The sequence below is a fragment of the Myotis davidii genome, unplaced genomic scaffold, assembly GCF_000327345.1.
Source record: "Myotis davidii unplaced genomic scaffold, ASM32734v1 scaffold185, whole genome shotgun sequence".
Taxonomy (NCBI): Eukaryota; Metazoa; Chordata; class Mammalia; order Chiroptera; family Vespertilionidae; genus Myotis; species Myotis davidii.
In genome coordinates, this window is record NW_006297811.1 from 4,947,929 (window position 1) to 4,973,151 (window position 25,223).

The 25,223-nt window shown below is 39.0% G+C and overlaps 2 protein-coding genes across 8 annotated transcripts in view; one reads left to right on the forward strand and one right to left on the reverse strand.

Annotated features, from left to right (window-relative positions):
- The window catches only part of RARS2 (arginyl-tRNA synthetase 2, mitochondrial), a 68,834-nt gene extending 44,742 nt beyond the window's left edge, over positions 1 to 24,092 (reverse strand). For 2 of the 3 annotated variants that reach the window (XM_015570319.1, XM_006773488.1), the window contains exons 1-4: positions 24,014 to 24,092; positions 15,299 to 15,372; positions 10,375 to 10,474; positions 8,939 to 9,022 (exon numbers count right to left, since the gene is read on the reverse strand). In XM_015570319.1, the coding sequence (XP_015425805.1) occupies positions 8,939 to 9,022; positions 10,375 to 10,474; positions 15,299 to 15,372; positions 24,014 to 24,049 (294 nt within the window). In that variant the 5' untranslated portion in view covers positions 24,050 to 24,092. Of the gene's footprint in view, positions 1 to 8,938; positions 9,023 to 10,374; positions 10,505 to 15,298; positions 15,373 to 24,013 lie in introns of all 3 variants that reach the window. The other variant, XM_015570318.1, reaches the window with a different exon arrangement.
- A 65-nt stretch (positions 24,093 to 24,157) lies between these two features.
- ORC3 (origin recognition complex subunit 3) overlaps positions 24,158 to 25,223 on the forward strand; it is a 70,688-nt gene continuing 69,622 nt past the window's right edge. For 2 of the 5 annotated variants that reach the window (XM_006773489.2, XM_006773490.2), the window contains exon 1: positions 24,164 to 24,281. In XM_006773489.2, coding sequence (XP_006773552.1) covers positions 24,258 to 24,281 — 24 coding nt within the window. In that variant the 5' untranslated portion in view covers positions 24,164 to 24,257. Of the gene's footprint in view, positions 24,282 to 25,223 lie in introns of all 5 variants that reach the window. The other 3 variants (XM_015570322.1, XM_006773491.2, XM_015570320.1) reach the window with 3 other exon arrangements.

The window sequence follows — 25,223 nt, forward strand, 5'->3', positions numbered from 1 at the left end:
CACAACCTCCCGATCCGCCCTGCTCGGTTCATGACAGGGGGCGGCGCCCCAACTCCCCAATCATCCCTGCTCTTAGCCCGACCAAGGACTGCACCTAGATATTGGGCCTGCCCTCTGCCACCCCGGGAGCAGGCCTAAGCCCGCAGGGCGTTATCTCCCAAGGGGGTCCCAGACTGCAAGAGGGCACAGGCCGGGCTGAGGGACCCCCCTTCCCCCGCCGAGTGCACAGGCCTCTAGTGAGAAAATAAAAGCACAGAAAGGTTAAGTAACTTTCCAAGGTCATACGGCTAGTAAAATTGTTTTCACTCCATAGCTAACTATTGTATGCTGCTACTTTTTTTGATACTAATGATAACAAGCAATGGTAGAAAACAAATAAAATATAATTCAAATGCTTATCCTATCTAATAGAGGGAATATGCTAATTGACCCTCACACCATCGCAAAGAGCCAATAAGGAGGGAATATGCTAATTGACTGCCATGCCCTCAAAGATGGCGGCGCCCCCAGGCACAAGATGGCAGTGCCTGGTTCCCTTGGCTTCGCCAGGGTGGCAGGCGCACGGCAAGGCCGGGCCCACCCCCAGGCAGCCCGGGCCTTGCTGCACGCCTGCCACCGGAGGCCCCCAGTCCCCTCAGCCGCCCAGGGCTGGCCCGAGGTGCAGGTAACCAGGACTGGCTGAAGCTTGTGCTGCCGGCAGTGGCAGCAGCAGAGGTTGATGGAAGCGTCACCTTCCCCTGATCCCCAGGTCGCCTCCCGCCCCTGAGGGCTCCCGGACTTTGAGAGGGGTCAGGCCGGGCTGAGGGAACCCCCCTCCATTGCATGAATTTTCATGCACCAGCCCTCTAGTTGGCTACATAAGTAAATAGTACAGGAAATCATACAGACACTGCCAAAACATATTCCAGGTTAATTTTTAGTTATTAACACAGAACTAGTGTATAGTTCACAAAATTCATATTTTATTACTTTTTTTGCTAATGGTGACGATTTATTTACTTCAAGGCTTTAAATTTATTGTGATAGGCTTTAATTTACTTTTATATTGGTTTTGCTTCTCAAATTGGATTCTGATACCTAAATGTGCAGTTTATGATGTAAAGAATTTCACTATCATAGGTTAAAATGGCCACTTAATGGAAAAGGCAGAGAGGTAAAAGGAAACAGCAAAGCAATACTTTTAAGATACATCTACAGAGTGCTAGGTTCAAGCCTAGATGCTTTTATGTTATCTTTAAGACCCACAATCTTAGAGGTGGGCAACAGCTGTTAAAAAAAAAAGGTTCAGAAACAGTATTTGCTCAAGGACACAGAGAAAATAATATTTTCTTCACTCACACTGTACAGTAGGACACACAGATAAAATATTAATAAATATGTAGACATTAAAGGGAATAGTGTATGTCATACACTAAGGGCCTATTAAATGTTAATTACTCCAAGAATATGGGCAACAAGAAGGCTGCAAGTGGGGAGGTAAACAGTGAGAAGAAATTCATTCTCAAGATTATTCTAAAGTTAAAGTCTAAGCATCTTTTTCATTTTCCATTCCTTTTCATGTAATGCAGGGGTGGGCAAACTTTTTGACTCGAGGACCACAATGGGTTCTTAAACTGGACCGGAGGGCCGGAACAAAAGCATGGATGGAGTGTTTGTGTGAACTAATATAAATTTAAAGTAAACATCATTACATAAAAGGGTACGGTCTTTTTTTTTTTAGTTTTATTCATTTCAAACGGGCCGGATCCGGCCTGCGGGCTGTAGTTTGCCCACAGCTGATGTAATGGATGGTAGACTCCATAAATGGTAATAGCAATAAGTTAGAATTCTCTTTTACAAGTGACTCTTTGTTGATTTCTCTGGCACAAACAAAAAAAATAACTAATCAAAAACTATCTTCTATGCTTCACTTTCAAAGATTCCTTTAACAATTTGACTTATCTGCCACCTGGAGCTTTTTTCCTCTACTGTTTCACTAAAAGTGCTCTCCAAATCAAAATTCCAAATGCCAAACCTAAATGAATGCTTAAATTTTATTATATTACTTTTATGAATACATTCTTTTGTAAAATGAACAAATAAACAATTAAGGTAAGGCTAAAGTCTAGAGTTCCTTTTCATCATCCACCCTAATCTCCTGGGTCCCTTCTGGCCTTCTCCAGAGTAACCACTTTCATACACCATCTTAGCTGATGATTACTTTCTTCTCCTTGCAACTATCCTTCCTCCTTGGTTGTTATGACATCACTCTCTATGGATTTTTACTTCTCAGTTTCCTCTGTAGGTTCCTCTTCCACTGTCTGTCCCCCCCACTCCCCACCCTGTACTACTTGCTTGCTTCTAGCTCCTTACTTTACACATCTCCTAGGTAGGAATTGCTAACACTTCAACTACTACTTACCTAACAAAATCTCTCCTGTGCCAGAGTGATATATACAGCTCAGGATTAGACAGCTCTCTCAGGCACTTCAAGCAAAATAGTATACTTCTCTTCCTTCTGCATTCTCCATTTCCATGACTTTTACCCCCAGCTAACCAAGTCTGAAACCTAGGAGTTCCTAAGATTTACCCTTTTGCCTCCCTAATATTCACAACCAATCATCTATTAATCACCAAGCCCTGCTCATGTTCTCTCTCAAAAATTATAGCTATCCTCTGGCCTCGTTTAGACCCTCATCATCTCAGCTACACCACTAAAAAACAATTACACCTTAACTACCTTCTTATATAATGTACATATAAATACATGGTTGGCTTTTGAAGACTGTGGGGGCTAGGAGCACTGACTCCTGGTGCAGTCAAAAATGCATGTATACTTTTGACTCCCCCAAAATACTAATAGCCTACTGTTGACTGGAAGCCTTACCAATAAAGTCAGTTAACGCATTTTTGTATTTATATGTATTAAATACTGTATTCTTACAAGAAAGCTAGAGGAAAAAATATTAAGAAAATCATAAGGAAAAGACATTTACAGTACAGTGGGGCCTTGACTTATGAGTGTCCCAACTAACGGGTTTTTCGAAATATGAGCCGTCTCTCGGCCGATTTTTTGCTTTGAGTTGCGAGCTAAAATTCGGGTTACGAGCCAGCTTCAGATACTCCACTGCTAGTTGGCGCAGCCAACATCACAGTGAATGCCACAACATCGGCCCAGCATCACGCGTCTCACTCGTTCACTTTTTGATTTGACATACGGGTAATTTGAGTTACGGAACAAATTAAACTCGTAAGTCAAGGCCCCACTGTATTTATGAAAAGAATCCACATATAAGTGGGCCACACAGTTTAAACCTGTGTTATTTAAGAGTCAACTGTTTAACTATTAAAACTAAATTTCATTAGTGTAATACAAAAAATCATCACATGTACCAGCTGTGGTACACATAACATACCATGAAAAATGATTACAGAGAAAAAGCTAACACTCTTTATGCAGAGCATATAAGGCCTTTCACAGTACATAATTTCATATATTCTCCCATACCAACCTGTGTGCAAAACATAATCATCTGCTGATTTCCAGACAATGCCATGTTCTTGACTGCCTGCACTCTGGCCCAAGCTGTCCCCTTTGCCTGGAATGCCTGCCCTTGTACCTCCCAGGTATATTCTTCATTTTTACCCCAATTCAAAGTTATCTCCTCTCACCTCAAGACAGACCTAAGTGTACCTTTTTTTAGCCTGGATTGCAACTTTAATTTTGTTTTATTTCTTAAAGTATTACAAAGAGTATTACACATCTCCTTTTTCCCCCTCGGTCTCTCCCACCCCCCAGTGTCTTGTGTTCATTGGTTATTCTTATATGCATGCATACAAGTCCTTTGGTTGATCTCCTACCCCACCCCTAACCCTCCCCAGGCTTCCCACTGTAGTTTGACAGTCTGCTCAATGCTGCTCTGCCTCTGTATCCATTTTTGTTCATCAGTCTATAATGGTCCTTATTATCCATAAATGAGTGAGATCATGTGGTATTTTTCTCGGCTTCCCAGGGACCTTGTCAGTCTCACAGGGGCCGTCCCAGACTCACGGGGGCCGTCTCAGCAATGTATGTGAGGAGTTGAAATCTGCAGTCTGCTGGGTTGGGCTGCAAAAGTGCAGGTGGTTCCTTTTGTGCCACTGGCACAGCTTGGGTGGGGATGTAAATTGAGTAGGTCGGGGTCTCTGGGAATCACCAGGGCGGAGCAAGGGGCAATGGCGTCTCTGCGACTCCTCGCCTCTCCACAGCTCCGCGTCCCAAGTGCCGGCGAGCACCTCCGCAAGAAAGCCACCCTTGCTCTCCGACCCTTTGCAAGGCCGTCCGCCTCTCCCTGTAGAGGTCTGGGACCTCAGAATCCCGCCCCAAACAAGCTCAGTGGATTCAAGAGTCTGCAACCCCTTCCGATTGAAAATAACTGCGCATCCAGTTGCAGCCTGCCTGGCACGTGACTCCGCACCTCTGTTCTTGGCAAATCACCAGGGCGGAGCAAAAGGCAATGGCGTCCCCAAGTGCCCGCGAGCAGCTCCGCGAGAAAACCACCCTCACTCTCCGACCCGTTGCAAGGCCCTCCGCCTCTCCCTGTAGGGGTCTGGGACCTCAGAATCCCACCCCAAACAAGCTCAGTGGATTTGAAAGCCTGCAAGCCCTTCCGATTGAAAAAAACCATGCATCTAGTTGCAGCCCTCCTGGCAAGCGACTCCGTACCTCTGTTCTTGGAGCCTCTCCACAACCTACTCAGTCTCAATGCTCTTCCTTTCCTTCTAGAGCTTCCACTGGGCCAGCTTTCCCATGGTTCTGAATGATAGCTGTTTGTCTTATAGTTGGTAGTCTCGATGTTGTGGGAGGCAGCACGCACAGGTCTGTACCTTACGCCGCCATCTTGGTTCTTCCCCTGGATTGCAACTTTAAACGCCTCCATGATATTAGCCATCATATTATCATACCCATCACACATTACACCATTTTTATGCTTTTCTTTCTCTCTTAATATTTTTTTAATTGATTTCAGAGAGGAAGGGAGAGGAAAAGAGAGATAGAAACATCAATGATGAGAGAGAATCATTGTTAGGCTGACTCCTGCACACTCCTCACTGGGGACTGAGCCCTCAACCTGGGCATGTGCCTTTGACCAGAATCAAACCTGGGATCCTTCAGTCCGCAGGCTGACGCTCTATCCACTGAGCCAAAATGGCTAGGCCTATGCTTTTCTTTTTTTATTGTAAGTTCCTAAAAGGTAGGATCTATGTAGATTTCTATAATACAGTCCCTGATAAATAATAAGCAGGAGGCTTATTAAATTAGTGGCCACACAGAAGAAAACTATTAACTAGAATGTCAGTGAGCTAGTAAAGTTTCCTTATATTCCAATAGATGAACAAGCTAGAGGCCAATTCATTCATCAATAAGAATGTCTAAATGTAAAATGTACTCAGTAAACTTAGGTGCATAATGAGTTTATAATAAAAAATTAAATCTTTCAAAGGTTTTACTTTTTGGAATGCTTTAGAAAATTAATACTTTAATTGGCTGACATTTTTTGTTTGTCGATCACCATCACTTTTCCTGTGGATGACTTTTGTCATTTTATCTAACGCTGCTGGTTGCTATTTCTGTACAGCTCTCAACAGGATTTGTAAACAAGCTACCACTAACTATTTGTCTAGTCAATTCTTTGGTCAATAGTAGAGAAGTGTTTAATTATTCATTCTTTTAGTGTGTTCAGCCAATTGGCACTACACATGACTTAAATGCATCCTGACTGCCTACTGACAAACTTAATTAGTCAAATAATGAGCAGAATTAGAACCACTTAAATTAGTATCATTTTTTCTTCTTCTCAAGTCTTGATAAAGTATACAAAGTTGAATTTGGCAAATAAAAAATGCATTTGAACATGTAAAATAAAATGTCATCCACTGTATTTCTAGGGCACACCTAAAAAACAGGATTTTGTTTGCCCTTTTCCTAGTTAAACTCTTATTTTCTTTTTTCTCTCCCTAGACTGAATTAATTATTACTCAAAGTTATAGTTTCTCTTGAAAGTCATCCTTTAGCTACTAACAGGTGGAAGTTTGGTAAAAGTGATAGTTCTTCAACTGCTCACATAATCTTCTAGCTTTGAAAATTTATGGTCTAGTCCCACATATCTGGCAGTTTCTATTGCCTTTAATTTCATATTTTAGCCTCCTACCCTTGAGAATGATTTATATGAAGAGATTTTAAGCCACTATGTGTGATCCAAACTTAAGCTAACATTTAATCATCCCTGGTGCTGCCAGTGCTAATAATTCAATTGCAATTCATGGACAGGTAATGTTTCATTCCGTCTAAGTTTATACACGTGTAAGCAATGACAAATTCACAATTCTCTGCTTGAGGAGTAAATTCTGGACATAGATCATTGGCTACATGTCAATCTTGCCAACTCTAAAACGTAAAAAAAACAAAAAAAAGGAAAAAAGAATTACAATGGTCCTAAAATGGTTGAATTTTTTTCTTGACATGATCTGAAAAATTCATTAGAAATGCAAATGATCACTGTTGAAATTAGACTTTGAGCAAAGAAGTATTATCATTTAAAAATTATAATTTAAATTAAAAAAAATAAAAGAAAAAAAAGTCTAGAGCCTACTGCCATTGGTTGATAAAATATAGAAGAGGCCCCCAAAGAGACTATTTCCCAATACGTTCACACAAGCCATTTGTAATTATGATTGTATTGCCAATAAAAATAATGTTCTGTTAATAAAAAAATAATTTATAAATACAGGTACATTCAATTTTCTTTCCTTAGTCTATGGGTGTTCACTGCTCTAGGATGTATCTTTATTGTGACACTGAGAAGGCCTATGTGAGCAATCCGCTCGTTCCTTTAAAACAAAAATCACACTAAGATCCAGATTCTCAAGGCCCTAACTCTTATTCCCTCTGTTGTCAACTGAGAAGAATTTGGGAATATTTTCAATAAGCAAGCAAATGGGCATCCTTAAACCAGAGAAAATCTATTTAATTGTAATAAAGCATGAAAATCCATGGCCATTAAAATTTTAAATTATTAATATATGCTATGCTTTAAAATACAAATCACATCTCTTTCAGCTAAGCCAGGTGTAAAGGCAAACTCCATCTACCACAGTACATTTTCCCATCTTAGAAAAAACAAAAACAGTACAATATTGCTGCCTACCAAATGGCCTAAAGTTTGGTAGGCACTTTGGTGAGCTGTATTTATACTTCAACAAAATTAAGTCAACAATTAGGAAAGTCACTAATTCAAAAAATGGTAAATTAGACTCACTGGTTTGCTTAATTGACATGAAATGTTATCAAGAGCCTAGCATGTTGTAGACACTTTGTAAAAAGCTCAAAAAAAATTGTTCCTTCTTGTCCTTGTGACTGATTTTGGTTAACTAATTTACCTTGAAGTAAGAATGAAAAAAGATAAAAGAAAAAAATTAAAAGATCTAGAGACAAGTATAAAACACTATTTCTCTTTCAGTGAAAAAATATATTACTAGAAATTTTGGTTTTATAGTTATTTTCAATTCAAGAGGCAGCATTTACTAAGCCTGACCAACTCAATACTGGTGTGATTTGTTTTTTTGGAGTTTTTTTTACATACTATAACCATGGCCAGCAAACTGTGGCTCACGAGCCCAGCTCTTTGGCCCCGTGAGTGTGGCTCTTCCACAAAATACCACGTGTGGGCGCGAATGTACAGTACAATTGAAACTTCGTGGCCCATGCGCAGAAGTCAGTATTTTGTGGAAGAGCCACACTCAAGGGGCCAAAGAGCTGCGTGTGGCTCGCAAGCCGCAGTTTGCTGGCCACTATACTACACCAAAGCCTGCATTATGATAAGTTTTAATGTTTGAGATGAGATTCTCAACAAAAGGTCTCATACCACTGCCTATCCAGAATTACATGTCCTCCATGGCCTTACTCATGTGAGACCTAATTCCTCTATGTGATTTCCCCCACCCTCCAGGACATCCTGATTTTTCCATCTTTGATCTTTCTTATGCTTATTGTACCAATCATCTTTATTAATTGTTGTTGTTGTTTTTTTATTTTTATTTATTTATTTATTATTTCCATTTCCTTTGAGGTCATTTTATTTGTCTTACTCTCATTTGAGGCTTTCCTCAAATGTTTGGTGATTTTTGTCCACTTGCATCCAAGAATGAAGAACTGAAAAAAAATCTCTTTTTTTATTGATCTTAGAGAGAAGGAGGGAGGGAGAGAGAAATATTGATCAATTGCTTCCCGCACTCAGCATGTGCCCTGACCAGAGATCAAACCTGCAACCTGGGTATGTGCCCTGATCTGGAATTAAACCCACCACCTCTTGGTGTACAGGACAACACTCCAACCAATTGAGCCACATTGGCCAGGACTATTTATTGTTTTATTTTTTTTAAAAAAGCTGTCTTATGGTTGCATTTGTATAATTCTTATGCTTCCTACAGAATACAGGCTACCAGAGAGCAGAAACCAGTAGTACTTTTCTTACATTTAATACAGAGCCCATTACTTCATTCAATAATAATTATCTCACATCTACTACATGCCCGGCATTGTGCTAGGAACTGGGGATTTAATAGTGAGTGAGAAAAGCAGAAACTATAAGCCCTAATGGAAATTAGAGTTTAAAGGCAACAGACATTAATGAAATAAAAAGAATGTGAAAGGAACTATGGTAAATTCTACAAGGAGAGATGTACAGTGCTATGAGAGTGTACAAATGAAGGTGTCAGAAGGCCACTGCCCAGGAAATATCAAGATCTGAAGGATAAGCAGGAGTTAACATGGGGTGGCATTCCAGGCAGAGGCATTAGAATGTGCATAAGTTCTGAGGCAAGAGTAGGCACAATAAGTTTAAGAACTGGAGGGAAACCACTGTAGCTAAAACAGAGAGAGTGAGTGAAGATGCAAGAGCTAAAACATACCCCTTCTTACCTTTGTTAATAGTTCTCTGTTTATTTTGAAATTTACAGTCCCTTGACCAGTGCTGATTTCAGTCACCACTGTATCACATTTTAGCTGAAAAGATAACAGATCAAGTAAAAGAGCTATATTATAAAGTAAGCCCAATGAAAGTTGTAGTTCTAAAATTATCAGATTTTCAACTGTCTAAAGGCAAAAGGTGCATCATCTCTCTGTCTTCATATCTGGACCTGGGCCTTAGCCAGTCCCTTCAAATCAATCATTCTATTTGGGTAAACATGTTTTCTTCTTTACTGATTAGAATACTATTCTGTATTCCAAGTCACTTCCTCTTTTTCATTCCCTCGCCTCAAATTCTCCATCTGACATGGGAGAGAGAGAGCACCACTTTACTCCCACCCTACGTACCCTGACATGCAATGAACTCTTTTTTTTTTTTTTTTTGCAATAAACTCTTTTTATCTCACCCACCAGTTGCAAAAGCCACAGAACAAGACATTATGTCAGGGCCTATGCTAAAGCACTTGTGTCAACACATAAAATGTAAATAACTTTGTCTTCAGTGAATATGCCTTAAAATTTTAACCAACTAGATATTCAAAGCACCTGATATACCCATGGACCTTGAAAAAACACTTGTCACTGAAGAATCACTTGTTTTTATTTTGATACTAAATATTATAATTAGGATGATTCTATTCTTGGTTTACTTCCTGATAAAAATCTGGGGTGGTTTTTGATCAAATACTCAGCTACCAACGCTCCTTTATCACACTCATTCTTTAAGCATCTTTTTCTATGATAATGACTTCCATTGTTCCAATTCTTCAGGGTACCCACACACCTCTTTTGTAATGACCTTATTAAAAAAAAAAAACAAACTTGTCCAAAACCTGCCTTTTCTGGTGGTATTATACTAACAACTTGGTCACTCTCTACAATCCTTTCAATTTCTCTTTTAGGTACCAAATTCATCACAGAAATTAGAAATGAAAGAGGTTTATTAAATCATCTAACCACTTTGTCTCTGCAATCATAATTCTATTGCAATCTAATAATTTCTTCTCATATTTTAATGTTCATTTTCTCAGAAACTCATTTTAAGAAGTGCAATCCACTGCTCTAATTTATCAACTTGTTCTCCTAAATTCAGAAGTCCAACCAGCTTCAATCTGTAAATTTAATTAATACTTCAGTCCTCCTGTAAGTAGCTAATAAAAATACTGAACAATGTCGGCTCAAGAAGAATGCTCTATAACTAACGTGAAAAATCATACTAATCTTACAGTACATGGCTAAAATGAATTTAAATTACGTTTTCCAAGGTGCTTTCAACAAAGAAACATTATTAAATTCATTACTATGGCTGAGATAACCTGCAGAGTATTTTTTTCTTTAAAATAATAACTGTATTATAAAGTAAAAAAAAGGTAATAGTGCTAAAGTACCTTCTCTGCCAGTTGTGTGGCTTGAACTTGAATATCTGGTCTTGAATAGTCATTGTTCCCCAACAGAGAATCCACAGAAAGCTGAAAATCAGCTACTTCTCTAAAGAAGTAGGGAAAAACTGTTATTACCCTACAAACATTATTAATATAACAAAAAAAGATTAATCATTATGAGTTTCCCACATTGACATAATTTTATAAGAAAAAGGTATTGTGCTTTTAATTTAAAAGTAATTAGAAATATCATCACCTTGTATTTTAGAACTTTATCTTTTATCATTTTATGAAATTCTTCCTCTTCTATTACCTAATTGTAGCTTCGTAATATCTCTGTGAGATAGGAAGAGCAGCCACTTTGGAAAAAATTAAGACCTGACTTGTTAGAAAGTAAGCACATGAGTGTTTATTACATTGTTTTCTATACATTTTTCTGTAGGTTTACAATAGGTCAAAGTGCAAAATAATTTTAATTGATATAGAAACATCTACATAATTACCCATATTGAACATCTGATATTTAATAAGAAACCAGAGAATGAGAACCTATGGGCAGAGTAAGTGGGTTAAACCACTGTCGGCTAGCCCACTCTCATTGACACAAAAGACACATTTCAGAGGGCCACAAGTGACTCCGTTCTTATCACTCTTCAAATTAGAAATGTGCCTAAAAAATCCTGTGTATCTTTCGTTTAACAGCACATTAACGAACCTAGTCAACAATGACCATTGAGAATTTTCCTGAGCCTTAATCCATTATCCAGCAGCCTAGTGTGAATTATATTTACCTACCCAAACTCATCTACTGACATTTAAGCTGTAACTATAAACCCAAGTTCATGTATTAATCAGTGTCTGTGTGATCTTTGGTATGTTGCTTAAACCTCCCTTGTAACCTCAGTATAATGGTAATAATAGTACCCACTTCATAGTGTTGCTGAAAAATTAAATTCTAGTTAAATAATACTAATCTTAATTCTGATGTTAAATAAAAATGTTTAATAGTACCAGTACTGAGCCCTGGGAATTATTCTGTCTGTAGTTCTTCAGTAGCTTGGTTGGCAAACTGTACTCTATTTTTTTTTTCTAAGACTATTCTCTAATGATAAAATGACAATTTGATTTTCTAAAGATTAATTTTAACTCTGGAAACTCACATAAGGTCTAGATGTATTTATTTTACCTATTCTTTCCAAAAGACTCTAACAGCCTAGTCAAGTATTTGTGCCAATAATGTGGGACATTGAAAATATAAATTTAACAAAATGGGAATAACACACAAACATAAAGATTTTTTTCATGAAAAAATATTAAATTAAAATAAAATCCATACAATGTTAACTGAAATTATACAGATTTGAATATACCAAAGATTAAACTATGATTTTTTTAAAAACGGGACATATGTAATACCTTTAACAATAAAGATTAAAAAAAGCTATGATTTTTAACATGCAGCAAAGATAATTTATAAAAGATTAAGTATGACCATAAACCTATAGGTGGGCTCTCAAAACATCTAGGAAACACAGAGGTCACATGATTTTCTATAGACAGTTATTTAAAATCATGAATACAATTTTATTCTAGACATGAATAATAAAGTAGTTCAATTGAATTTAAAAATTTTATTATTTCAATAGAATCATGACAAATATTCCCAATTAGTTCAGTGATAGGACACATTTTAAAACATCACCTTTATGTCTATTAAAAATGATGAACAATCATTTGTTAAACAAGGAATATTTATTTATTTATTTTTGAAATATATTTTATTGATTTTTTACAGAGAGGAAAGGAGAGAGATAGAGAGTTAGAAACATCGATAAGAGAGAAACATCGATCAGCTGCCTCCTGCATATCCCCCACTGCGGAAGTGCGCGCAACCCAGGTACATGCCCTTGACCGGAATCGAACCTGGGACCCTTCAGTCCGCAGGCCGACGCTCTATCCACTGAGCCAAACCGGTTTCGGCAACAAGGAATATTTAGAACATGAATTCTGAAATTATGTGAAGGGTTATTTGGCAATAAAAAAGACTCAAAAGAAAAATAAGTGCTTTAAGGAGGTAGGTGGAACTCAACCAGACTTGACCTCTTTTACCATTTTCCCTTTGGGGAGCTTTCAATTATATAGCCACAAGGAACTTTTGCCTTGTCTATTTAAAGACGTATTCTTAAATGTGAATTATGTAAAAAGTCTGAAAACATTCTAAACGTCCAAAGGGGAGCATTAGAGTATTAATTAGCTATTGTTAAAAGTGATACTTATAAAAAAAAAGATTGATGTCAAGGGAAAGAATTAAAAATTATACATACAGTTTTATGACTATGTTTTGTGGCTTTTAAAAATACATATTTTTATTGATTTCAGAGCGGAAGAGAGAGATAGAAACATCAATGATGAGAGAGAATCTTGATTGGCTGCCTCCTGCAAGCCCACTACCGAGGATTGAGCCCAAAACTCAGCCTTGTGCTCTTACCAGGAATTGAGCCTTGACCTCCTGGCTCAAAGGTCGATGCTCAACCATGAACCACATTGGCCAGGCTATAACTATGTTTGTTTGTTTTTAAAGGCTGCAAGACATATCAAAGAGAAAGTGTGAAAACACACCAAGTTGCTAACATCATATGTCTCAACACAGCAAGGCTAATGGGAATGTTTTCTCTTCTTATTCTTCCTGAATCTCCTTAACATTATCTGTTTTGCTCTTGTGATAGAAAAACAAATTAAGAAAAAACTATAACAATACATAACATCTAGCCTATAAAAAGCAGTAGCTGTGAAAATAACCCATTGTGAAGAAGGAGAGTGGACAGGAGTATAGATGAAACAAAACTGGCCATGAGACAATGACAGTAACTGATGGGCATGTAGGGGTCATTATGGTAATCTATTTCCTCTACTTTATTATTGTTTAAATTAAAAGAAAAGGTTTAAAAATAGCTACTTTTCCACTATTTCTGAGGAGTTTTTGTTGTGCTGGAGTGAAATCCCTAGACGTGAGTACTACTGGCTTATAATAATTATTAATCTTCTCTACTATGATCAGTATTAAATAGAAATTTCACCATAATTGACAATTTGAACTAGTAGACCTGAGCAAATGGATTCACATCACATTAAATAAGTCACATGAACAAAAATAGTATTTCCTTTTTTTTTTACAGTTACTGAGTTGTTGTTTTTTTAATTCTTTATTGTTTAAAGTATTACATATGTCTCCTTTTTTCCCCCCATTGACCTCTCCCCGGTCATTCCCATCCCCCAGCACATGCCCTAACCCCTTTACTGTTGTATCCATGGGCTATGCTTACATGCATGCATACAAGTCCTTGGGTTGCTCTCTTACCCCAAAAATAGTATTTCTTAAAATTCTGGCACTTAATAGTATTTTAGAATAAAGTTAGAAATATACAACAGTTAGGCTTGGTTTTAGTACTGTAAAGGACACTTGGGTTTATTATGACAAAGCATTAGAAATTCCCTTTGTTTTAAATAAATATGGATAATTTTATACTTGTAGCCTAGAAAAATTTTGAGGTCCTCCCCAGTATTTATTTTCTATAAATCAAAGTCTTAGCATTTCAGAGTACTAAAGTGGAACTGCCCAAAGGAGCTCCAGGCAGGTAAAGGAAATGTTATTCACAAGATAGGCCAAGACAGTTCAGCTTATTAAAGCTCTTTGAAACATAAAATAAAAACAGAGATGTTCCCATGAGTATGCAGAATGTCATTTAGAGACTTTATAAATAGGTAACTGGTCTGGAACATTACATCAGTGTATATCCTATATAATAAAAGGCAATATGCAAATCGACCAAACATCAGAACGACCGGTCGCTATGATGTGCACTGACCACCGGGGGCAGATGCTCAATGCGGGAGCTGCCTCCTGGTGGTTAGTGTGCCAGAAGCCAGGCCCCCGGCTGGCGAGGGCAGCGGCGGGGGTGGAAGCCTCTCTCGCCTCTGTGGCAGTGCTAAGGATGTCCAACTGCTGGCGGGAGCAGGCCTAAACCATCAGTCGGACATCCCCAGAGGGCTCCTGGACTGCAAGAGGGTGCAGGCCAGGCTGAGGGACCCCCGAGTACACGAATTTTGTGCACTGGGCCTCTAGTATAACTATAAGTTTCCCTTGGTCAGTGGGCCTTAGAACTCAATATAGAGAAAGTTGCAGCAGGCCATTTTAAAGATCCTCTCTTTCACAATGCTGCATGTAGCTTTCTTTTCCTTTTTCATTTATCTGTTTGTCCTACTCTGGGAGCAAGAATATTTATCCTACTGAATCTAAAATCCTGACAAAGGGGACAAAACATAAGGACATAATGATACTGATGATTATATCTTTACATCTTTCTAAAGCTTAGGCTTAAATGTCTAGCAAATTTTTTGTCATTATTAATTGACTGAGAGGGCATTTTATCCAAATATTAAAGTTTTCTAGTCAAATGGTAAACTAGTACCATTTAGAACGATAAAACTCACAAAGAGATAGACTTTTCCTTGCAACCAACAAGGGTAACTATTGGCTGCATATAGTCCTAACCAAAAGTTCCCTGTAACACCGTGAGTCTCCAAATGGAGGGGAAAAATAACCATAAAAAAAAACTAGCAGGTAAATATTGTACAATTGTATTCAAGCAGCAGGTGTATAATCTCTCCGAGTCCTTCAAAAACCCTTAGATCCTAACCATAATCTTATTTCTTTTAGTTGCTGTTACACAATTAAATTTGAACCTCATTCTGCATTCTTCTTAAAGACTTTGCCATAATTATAGTTATTAGCATAAATATCAAAACAACACAAGGTTACTAAAAGGGTTAATTTTAAGGACTACTCTATAAGTTGAAGAGTTACTTTCTTTTTTGGTATCTTTACAAAGTAAGCAACATTTTATATTATTACAAGTATGTTATACTTAACTCTTTTCTGGAAACTGGAACTGCAGATATTGACTTGATCAAGTTTTCTGGTGGAAGATCCAATACTCTGGAAAGCTAAAAATAAAGAAAAACAAAACAAAACAGAGCAAGATTGTTAATATATTTGTTCCAGGTACACTGTAACAGTGCTTAGCAGAAAAAGTAATATTGAGACACTTAACAACATAAATGAGCCTGAAATGCAATGTGCTAAGTGACAATAGCCAGACTCAAAAAGCTATATAGTGACCCTAGCTGGTTTGGCTCAGTGGATAGAGCGTCGGCCTGCGGACTAAAGGGTCCCAGGTTTGATTCCAGTCAAGGGCATGCCGTACCTTGGTTGCAGGCACATCCCCAGTAAGGGGTGTGCAGGAGGCAGCTGACTGATGCTTCTCTCTCATCGATGTTTCTAACTCTCTATCCCTCTCCCTTCCTCTCTGTAAAAAATCTGTAAAATATATTTAAAAATAAAAAAGCTATATAGTGTATGATTCAATTTACTTAAAATTCCAGAAAACCCCAAACTGTAAGAATGAAGAATAGATCATGGTTTCCAGGGACTGAGGAGGAGAAGAGGGTGTGGCTATAAGTAACAAACATAATGTCTCCCACCCCCTCAAAAAAAGAATTTTGCATTTATAAATTTAAAAATGAGTTAATGTTTTTTCCTAAAAGAGAGATGAACCACTGAGGAATCAAAGATAATTCATTTTATTTTTTAAATATATTTTATTGATTTTTTACAGAGAGGAAGGGAGAGGGATAGAGAGTTAGAAACATCGATGAGCGAGAAACCTCTATCAGCTGCCTCCTGCACGCCCCCCCATGGGGATGTGCCCGCAGCCAAGGTACATGCCCTTGACTGGAATCGAACCTGGGACCTTTCACTGTGCAGGCCGACGCTCTATCCACTGAGCCAAACCGGTTAGGGTGATAATTCATTTTATTCGTTAATAAAGTATTTATTGAGTGCCTAATTTGTGCCAGGCATTGTTCTCGAAATTGGGGATATAGCAATGAACAAGAGAGATAAAAATCTCATGGCACTTAAAAATAAACAAATAAATAATTGGAGAAAAATATGATCCCCAGGCCCTATTAAAGGTTAGCTAGAACAGCAGGGGCAGGGGCATTTGTATTTTTAAAAAGTTCCTTGAATGAATATAATGCATAGCCATAGTTATGAACTATTGCCTTAGTCAATCCTATTTACTGAATGATTCTTACATGACAGGCACATCTTACATGCCTTAATCTTTCTTTGAAATAATTCCATGACTTTCACACTATTATAGAATTTATTTCAAGAACGATGAAACTGAAATACAAAGAATTTATGTAACATGCCTAAGTGAAAAAGCTCAGATGTTAACACAAGCAATCTAAAACCAGAACCTACACCCAACCCGTGTCATACATATATCCTTTCAATGAGCAATGCATGCAAAGAGTGAGATAGCAGTATTGCCATAATGAATTTAGAACTGCCTTCCTCTTTTCTCCTTAATTTTATGAAGCCTTTGCAATGGACAAACCATGGCTGTTGAGGGATAAGACAAGGGAGAAATGGGATAAATAGGAAGTAAAGAATGTAGGAAGAACTCTTCTTCAGATGTGTTTGTAACTATTCCGGAGAAGAATAAAACTAAAAACACTGTCTCCTAACTGGTAGTATTACCTTCAAATTGTAAAAAAAAAATATGTTGAGCCGAAACCGGTTTGGCTCAGTGGATAGAGCGTCGGCCTGAGGACTGAAAGGTCCCAGGTTCGATTCCGGTCAAGGACATGTGCCTTGGTTGCGGGCACATCCCCAGTGGGAAGTGTGCAGGAGGCAGCTGGTCGATGTTTCTAATCGATGTTTCTAACTCTCTGTCTCTCTCATTTCCTCTCTGTAAAAAAAAAACCTCAATAAAATATATTAAAAAAAATGTTGAATTTCACAAACATTAAAAAAAAAGTCAAAACTTGCCAACCTGGAGCTGTCATTTCTCTTTAAGATGCTCTATACATTTCTGCTTTGATCTAGCAGAAAGGTTGATTTTTAAATTTTAAAGTGCAATCTTTATTTTTAAATTCTGGTCTTTAGGAACTGCCATTACTGTATCCCCTACAAAAACATACTTCTTTAGGAAATTTTCTCAGAAGTAGATATTTTCAAAGCATTTATAGAATGAAAGCTGCAATACTTCTTGTTTATACTACAAAATGTTCCTGCCAATACAGATTCTCAGTAATAAAGGTTCTGTTATAATTTCTCTTAGAAAAAAAGATTCAAATTCCAGTTCTGGTTTTACTAGCTTTGCATCCTTGGGAAAGTCATTTTACATGCATGAACTTAAGTTTACACATCTGACAAACGGGGATAATAAGTCTATTAAATAGAAACCAGAAAAAAAAAATAAGAAACCGGTAGGGCTCTTATGAGGATTAAGAAAAATGTGTCACATAATAAGGATGTAATAAATCCTATTTACTTCTACATCTCAAAACATCCACAACCACTAACATTTTCTGCCTTTCTTAAATAAAACTAAACTTTGCTGGGGGGAAAAAAAGTGATGTAGGAAAGTTTTAAAGTTTAATTGAAGTGAAAAAAACACAAAATTTCTTATATAAACTAAAAACTACTTTTAAATGTTTCTTTTTTAAATTACATTTATTTGCTCCAAAAGGGCTCCAAGGGGGGCTTAAGAACATATAAATAAAATGAAGGTGTAAAATTATACCAGAAAACCAAGCTAAAGATAGTTACTATTCTTCTTGAAAACCAAGGTACAAAGGGCATAACTACACAGCATGTTTTATCTAGTAACTACAGGCCCGGTGCACAAAATTCATGCATGAAAGGGAGGGACCCCTCAGCCCAGCCTGCACCCTCTCCAATCTGGAACCCCTTGGGGGATGTCCGACTACCAGTTGGGATCAGGTCTAAACCGACAGTTGGACATCCCTCTCACAATCCGGGACAATGGCTCCTAACTGCTCACCTGCCTGCCAGCCTGATTGTCCCTAACTGTCATCGCCCACCCACCCCCACCTGGTCGCCCCCAACGGCCCCCTGCTGCCGGCAAGTTCACCCCCAACAGCCCCCCTTACAGCCTGGTCGTCCCACCAGCCTGATGGTCAGTTGTTTGGTCATCCCTCACTAACCCCCCTGCCAGCCTGGTCACCCCACGCAGCTGCTGGCCAGTCGTCTGGTCGTCCCTCACTAACCCCACTGCCGGCCTTGTCGCCCTACACAGCCTGCTGTTTGGTCGTCTTGAGGTTGTTTCGGTCGTGATGGCCCCTGGCTTTTTATATATTAGGATAGATCTAGCAAGTCAGGAGGAACCAACTTTTCCTAAAAGTAAATTCTAAGACCAAGTTATATTCACATGGAGATATGAACACCAAAATAGAAAGTATCTTCAATTGTAGTTTTACAAAGGCACAGAAACATTCTTATATGATGCAAATTAAAAAACAAAAAGAAGGGACTGGGGGAAAAGGAGCAATGGGGATTTACTGTTTAATGAGTGGAGGTTCAGTTTTGCAAGGTTAAAAGAATTCTGGAGACGGTTGTTGGTGATGGTTGCATAACAATGTGAATGTATTTAATGCTACTGATCTGTACATTTACAAATAGTTAAGATGGTAAATTTTATGTCACGTATCTTTCCCCATAATTAAAAACAAAACAAAACCCTAAAATAAATACTGGGATAAAGTAGTGGAATGAAGGCTTTTGTATATAATCTCTCACCTCCCAATTCCCACCAATTTTCAAATTAAAATGAAAAGGAGGGAGAAGAGGAAGTAAGGAAGGTACGTAATAAGTATGCAGGTTATCCGGTTCTCCATTACCAAATACAACAGATAGGCACAGTCCAAAGATATGCACCTAAAGTAATAGCCAAGGAAAGATACAGATTTTGAAGAGGAATGGATGCAGCCTGTTTGGCAAGGCTCCTAACATGAATTAACAATTCTCATTAATACCCCAAATCTGGAGAGAGAGAAAATGGAATGAATTCCATTATTTTTTTTTCACTGATGAATAGGTGATGCTACAGAGTTTTGGGAACAGTAAAAAAGAAGTGAATTTCAGCACTTTTCAGCCTAAGTGCAGATTCTAGGACAGCACACTGAGGAGCCTCCCAGTGAAAACACAACACATTCCCCAAGTACAGGAAGTAAATCTTGATTTGGTGTTGCATGGGTAGAAAGAATCAGAAAAGGAACTTTTGTGGGAAGATAGAAAGTATCAGGGCTACCTAGTAGAAATCGAATATGCTAAGTCAGAGTTCAGAAATATGTGTACAAGTCATCACGACCTACTGGAGAGGCAAAAGGGGAATGGAGAGCTGTGGAGTTTATATTTTTGTAACCACAAAAGTGAGGTGAGCCAAGAACAAATCTGAAATGGAGAGTGAAGAAGTCATGCACACAATGCAGGAACAAATACAGAGTTTGGGCAGAGGTGACAAGCCTCAGCAAGATGAGAAAGAATAAGCATCACAAATAGGCAAACAAACTGAGAAGTGAAGGGGAGAAGAGAGGGAGGAAAAGAAAAATACAGAAGAGAAGGAATGTGGCATATAGGAGATCAAAGAACTCTTGTCTGAAAGAAAAATATAGCCTAATAAATACAAAAACATTATTCATAAGTGCTTCAAGATTTGTAATTAAAGCAATCAGAGCAATATAAAAAATGCATGAAGACAATCCATCCTTAGTATATTTGATAATCCTTCCTTAGTATATTTGATGTCCCTAAAATATAAAAAGGGTAGAAGCAAGAGGACAGGATGATAGGTACACTGGTTCTCCAGTAGCAAAGACATAAGGATAGAGACAAAGCTCAAAGCCACTGATCAAAAAGTGATAGCCAAAGAAAGATAGTAACTTGGTCTCACTTATCAGAAGCCATAGAAATGAATAAACAAAACCCAAGAAAATTTTAAAGTATTTGTTGATATATATCTTGGCTCTCCCAAAAGCAGGGCCTGAGAAAAGGGTTGTATGCAGGTAGTTTATTTGGGAGGTGAACCCTGCGGGCAGAAGTGATGGAAGGAGAGTAAAAGAGGAGGAAAAGCAAATATAAGATTGTGCTATCAAGGCCACTACTATAGGCAATGGAGCCTTAATTTCCATTTCGTACTACCTCCTAAGAAGCATACACGATACCATCCAAAAATAGGAAGCAGGAGCCTCCATCCCCCATTGGTTGAGGGCTGTCCTTGACATTAACTCCACCACACTTGAGCCCATAGGCTGGGATTAGCAGGCTTTCAAAAACAGAATGGGATGCTGTTAGCAATAAGGAATGAGAGCACATGTGAAACTGTTCACACGAAAGTGGCAGCTGGAATCACAGGTGTGACCAAGTGATGGGAGATAAAAGGGCATAATATTCAATAACAGGAAAAATGTCCCTGAAATAAAGAACCAAATCTATATTGTGGTATATTATGGTAATGGCACACCACTCTGCAGTAAAATGAAAGAATTAAACCTCCATATATCTTTATAAATATTTTTTAAAAATTGAGGCAAACAAACAAAAACCCAAGTTGCAGAAGGATAATTACAGTTTGATTATCACTTATATAAAATTTAATAACTGGCCCTAGCTGGTTTGGCTCAGTGGATAGAGTGTTGGCCTGCAGACTGAAGGGTCCTGGGTTCCATTCTGGTCAAGGGCATGTACCTAGGTTGCAGTCTCCTCCCTGGCCAGGGCCTTGGTGTGGGCGCAAGCATGAGGCAACCAATGGATGTGTTTCTCTCACACTGATATTTGTCTTTCTCTTCCACTCTCTCTAAAAATCAATATAAAAATATCCTCGGGTAAGGATTTTTAAAAAAATAAAATTAATAACTGAAAAATAAATTATTGTAAATATTAAAATCTCCTGGCTACTCATCCCTGGTTGCAAATTCTCTTTCCTCACATATGAGGTTTTGTTTTACCATATCTGTGCATGTCATTTACAACCTATAAATGCATCCCAATTAGTAATGGGTACATGAATATTACCTATTTTCTTCTCCATGATTAAATATTTCATTTAAAAAAAGAAACAAACTGAATCCACAGATCATAGTAAATTACTATGTCAGGAAAATATAACACAGAAAATTTAACAGAGAAACATCAGGCTAAGTTACTAAATTTCAAAAGATAAAGCATCCAATCAAAAATCTAGAGATGAAAAGAACTTTACTTTGTATTCATGTTGCCTAATCACATGGTTAAAGCAAATAATTTAGCAATGATATTATATAGGACTAAATTCATCCACTAGAAAAGCTGCAGACGGGCATGTTTGTTTCACTTGCTCAGTTGTTTTTAGTTTGATTTAGTTGCCAACATATAAAAATTGGAAATTTAAAAAATAACATTGGATTGTTGTATGCATTTGTACATATGGTATAAGTCTTTGGAAAATTCAAAATTAGAAATAATGTTATTGCTTTATTTTTAAATGAAGATTTTTTATATTTCCAAATCTATTTTGTTATTTCTAAACATGCTAATTTTTTAAAATAATTAAACCTCCAAGATTATTTTATCTGAGAAATGAATTTTTTTTTTTAAGTAATGTTTGAAAAAAATAAAGCACCATGAGCCTTCTTGAAAAGTATATTTATAAAGAAATCCGGCCAATTAAGCCATGTAACCAGGAAAAGTACTGGTAATAAGCATCTTATCCAAATCAATATAAGTGAACAGCAGATAAGTTGTGCATATATGGCTAATAAACAGACTATGAGTGTTACAAATGAATGAGAAAGTTCCCCAAACAAATTAGGAATGGTAGAGGAAAGTTATGCCAACTATAAGAGTTCTAATGTTCTCTCACACCAGGGGTTGATATTGTCTAAATATGAAACATGGAGATTTTAAAGAAACATTACAAATTGTATTGTTCTGCATAATCTCTTAACTGCAGAGGACTCATGTAGAAAATACATCAATAATTCTTTGCATTGCACTTTGGTTTCTTTTTCTTTCATTAAATTCAAGCAAAACTATGTTTAATACTTCTTTTTTTAAAATATATTTTTATTGATTTTTTACAGAGAAGAAGGGAGAGGGATAGAGAGTTAGAAACATCGATTAGAGAGATTGATCAGCTGCCTCCTGCACACCCCCCACTGGGGATGTGCCTGCAACCAGGGTACATGCCCTTGACCGGAATCGAACCCTGGACCCTTGAGTCCGCAGGCCGACGCTCTATCCACTGAGCCAAACCGGTTCGGCAATACTTCTTATTTAAAACAATATTTCAGTTATACGTACATGGGGGAATCCTAACACTATTACACTTTTAGTAGTTGGACATTTTTCATCATAAAACTTTTAAAGAAGCAAACAAACCTAAAAATAAAAACTCATTACAATTTTTATAAAAAGCCTATCTACCCAGCTTTTCCATCTTCCTTTTTTCCTGACTTTAAGTACTGCTAAGGAATTTTCACTGAAAACTAATTAGGGTTCAGATACGTAGCTTTCAGACCTAACCTCATGTGGGACTAAAGCATTCACTGAGAGTAATGTATAACTAGATTCCCACATCAGAAGTGTAGCAAGGGGATTCAAAATACCGTCCTCAGCATTCTAATTTAACAGAGTATTTAATATTTACTGAGTGTATACAATGTACCAAACACAACCCCCAAGTACTAAATACGGATTGATTCATTAAATCCTAATGACAATCCTATAAAGTAGCTAAATAATTTTCCAGACTTTACAAATGAGGGACAGAGAACTCACATACCTACCAGAGAAGCGGGACTTAAACCCACGTTCTCATGGTCAGTGTTCTTAATCACTATTCCAATGGCTCCCACCTTGGCTGCACCTTGGCATGACCCAGGGATCTTTAGAAAACACTGATGCAAACATTCTCATTTAAGTAGCACAGGATGGGGTGTGAGCAACAGGATGTTAGTAAGTTCTTGTGTTGATTGTAGTGTGCAGAGAAGTGTGGGGACCACTGCACACTACACCTTTCTGCCTCCTGGCCGTCCTTGGTTAGCAGTTATCAAACCTGGACGAACATCAACATCACCTGATAGAACTTCACGACCCGCTCCTATGCGGGGGGCCTGGGTTTGGGTATTTTTTAAATGGTCCTCAGGTGACCGCAGTCTGCAGCCAAGGTTGAGAACCACTGGCTTTGGGAGACACCAGTTGCCCTCCCAGTTAACAATCAGGACTAATTACCACCTAGGGATTCAGAGGTCAAGAATGCAGAACTATTTCCCAAGAACTTCCTTTTTACTATAAGAACCCTGTTTTCCTTCCTTCAGAACACTCTGGGTACTGCACGGCTATATCTTCGGATTACAAACCCTAAGACCCCTGAATAAGCCTTTATCTTTCATTTTAGCCAAAGCCTCCTGATTTCCCTAGGACTAGGTCAACAACGTTCATTTCCGTGGGGTCTAATCATGGCCCCGTGACTTCCCCACCCAGATAAGGCGTACAAAGCTGTAGGGTGGGGAAGCGTGAGGGAAGCCACGCGTGCCTCTCCAAGTTCACTTTTCACCCTGAAGGCTGGTTGGTCTGAGCCGCACGCGCGACCCTCCACTGGGTTTGCCTCCGCAGCGGAGGCATTTCCAGAGGACGGTGAGGAAGCGGCAGAAACAAGCGGGGTTTCCTCAGAACCCGCCCGTCAGCTGACTGCGGACTGGCCCACCGCGGTGAGACGGCTTCGGGGGACCGTACCTGACCGGCGATGGACCTGCGGAAGCCGCACGCCATGTCTACTTCCACGTAGTGCGTCCCCTAGGTTCCAGACGGAGCCACGCCCGCTCTCCTCCGAAGCCCCGCCTCCACGCGCCGGAAGCCCGCCTCGAGGGTGATGCCAGCCAATCAAGAAGCCCATTGGCTCGTCACTAACCTCTGCCCTGCTGCCGCGAAGGAGCGCGGGAAATCCCGAGTTTCTGGATGCCGTTCTGCCGCTGGGACCATGGCCACCTCCTCGGTGTCCAAGGTACGCGGGGGCGGGCGGCCACTAAGATTCCGCCGCAACCTCATCCCCTTTCGGGGAAGGCACGGAGCGGAGGTTACCTGGGTCTCGGTGTACCGACTTCAGGGGAAGGTGGCGGTCAGAGCTGAGATCTTGGCTCCCGGTCCGGTTCAGGCCAACTTTGGGGAGCGAAGACGCCCGCCCGCCCGCCTGCCTTAGTGTTTTGGCGAGGAGGATTTTTAAATTCTGGTTTGTGGAGGTCGGCTGTCCGGAGGTTGTGCCCCAGTCAGCCGTCCTCTTTCTTTCCTTCTCAAATGTTTCTTGTGCCAAACACTCCATGCGGTACCAGGATACAGGGGTTAACAAAATGGACTGAGTGTTTGTACTGCAGAAACACATTAAACACGGGTGAACTGAGCACAAACTGTGATAAATGTGAGCAAGAAAGAAAGTTCTAAGCGAGAGAGCAGAAGAGCTAGAAGAACCTAGATTGCCCGAGGTCAGAGAAGGCCTTTGGAGAAAGACATTTGAGCTGAGACCTGAAAAGTGAGAAGTTAGGTAAAGGAGTGGGGAGTGGGTGGGGGGTGGAGGGTGTTCGCAAAGAGAATATGTTCAGAAGATAGAAGTAAAATGGCATATTAAATAAAGGAGTTGAAAAATCTGTGTAATCAGTAGAAATAGAAAAGGGAGCCTTATGAAAAGTAGTGTTCGGGTGTGTGTGTAAGGAGGTCATACAGATCTTCTCATACTGGCTGCTTAGATTGGCCAAGGATTGCAAGACATGGTATAGTAAACCACAGCTCGCGAGCCACATGCGGCTCTCTGGCCCTTTGACTGGCTCTTCCACAAAATACCACGGTGCATGCGCACATGTACAGTGCGACTGAAACTTCGTGGCCCATGTGCAGAAGTCGGTATTTTGTGGAAGAGCCACAGTCAAGGGGCCAAAGAGCCGCATGTGGCTCG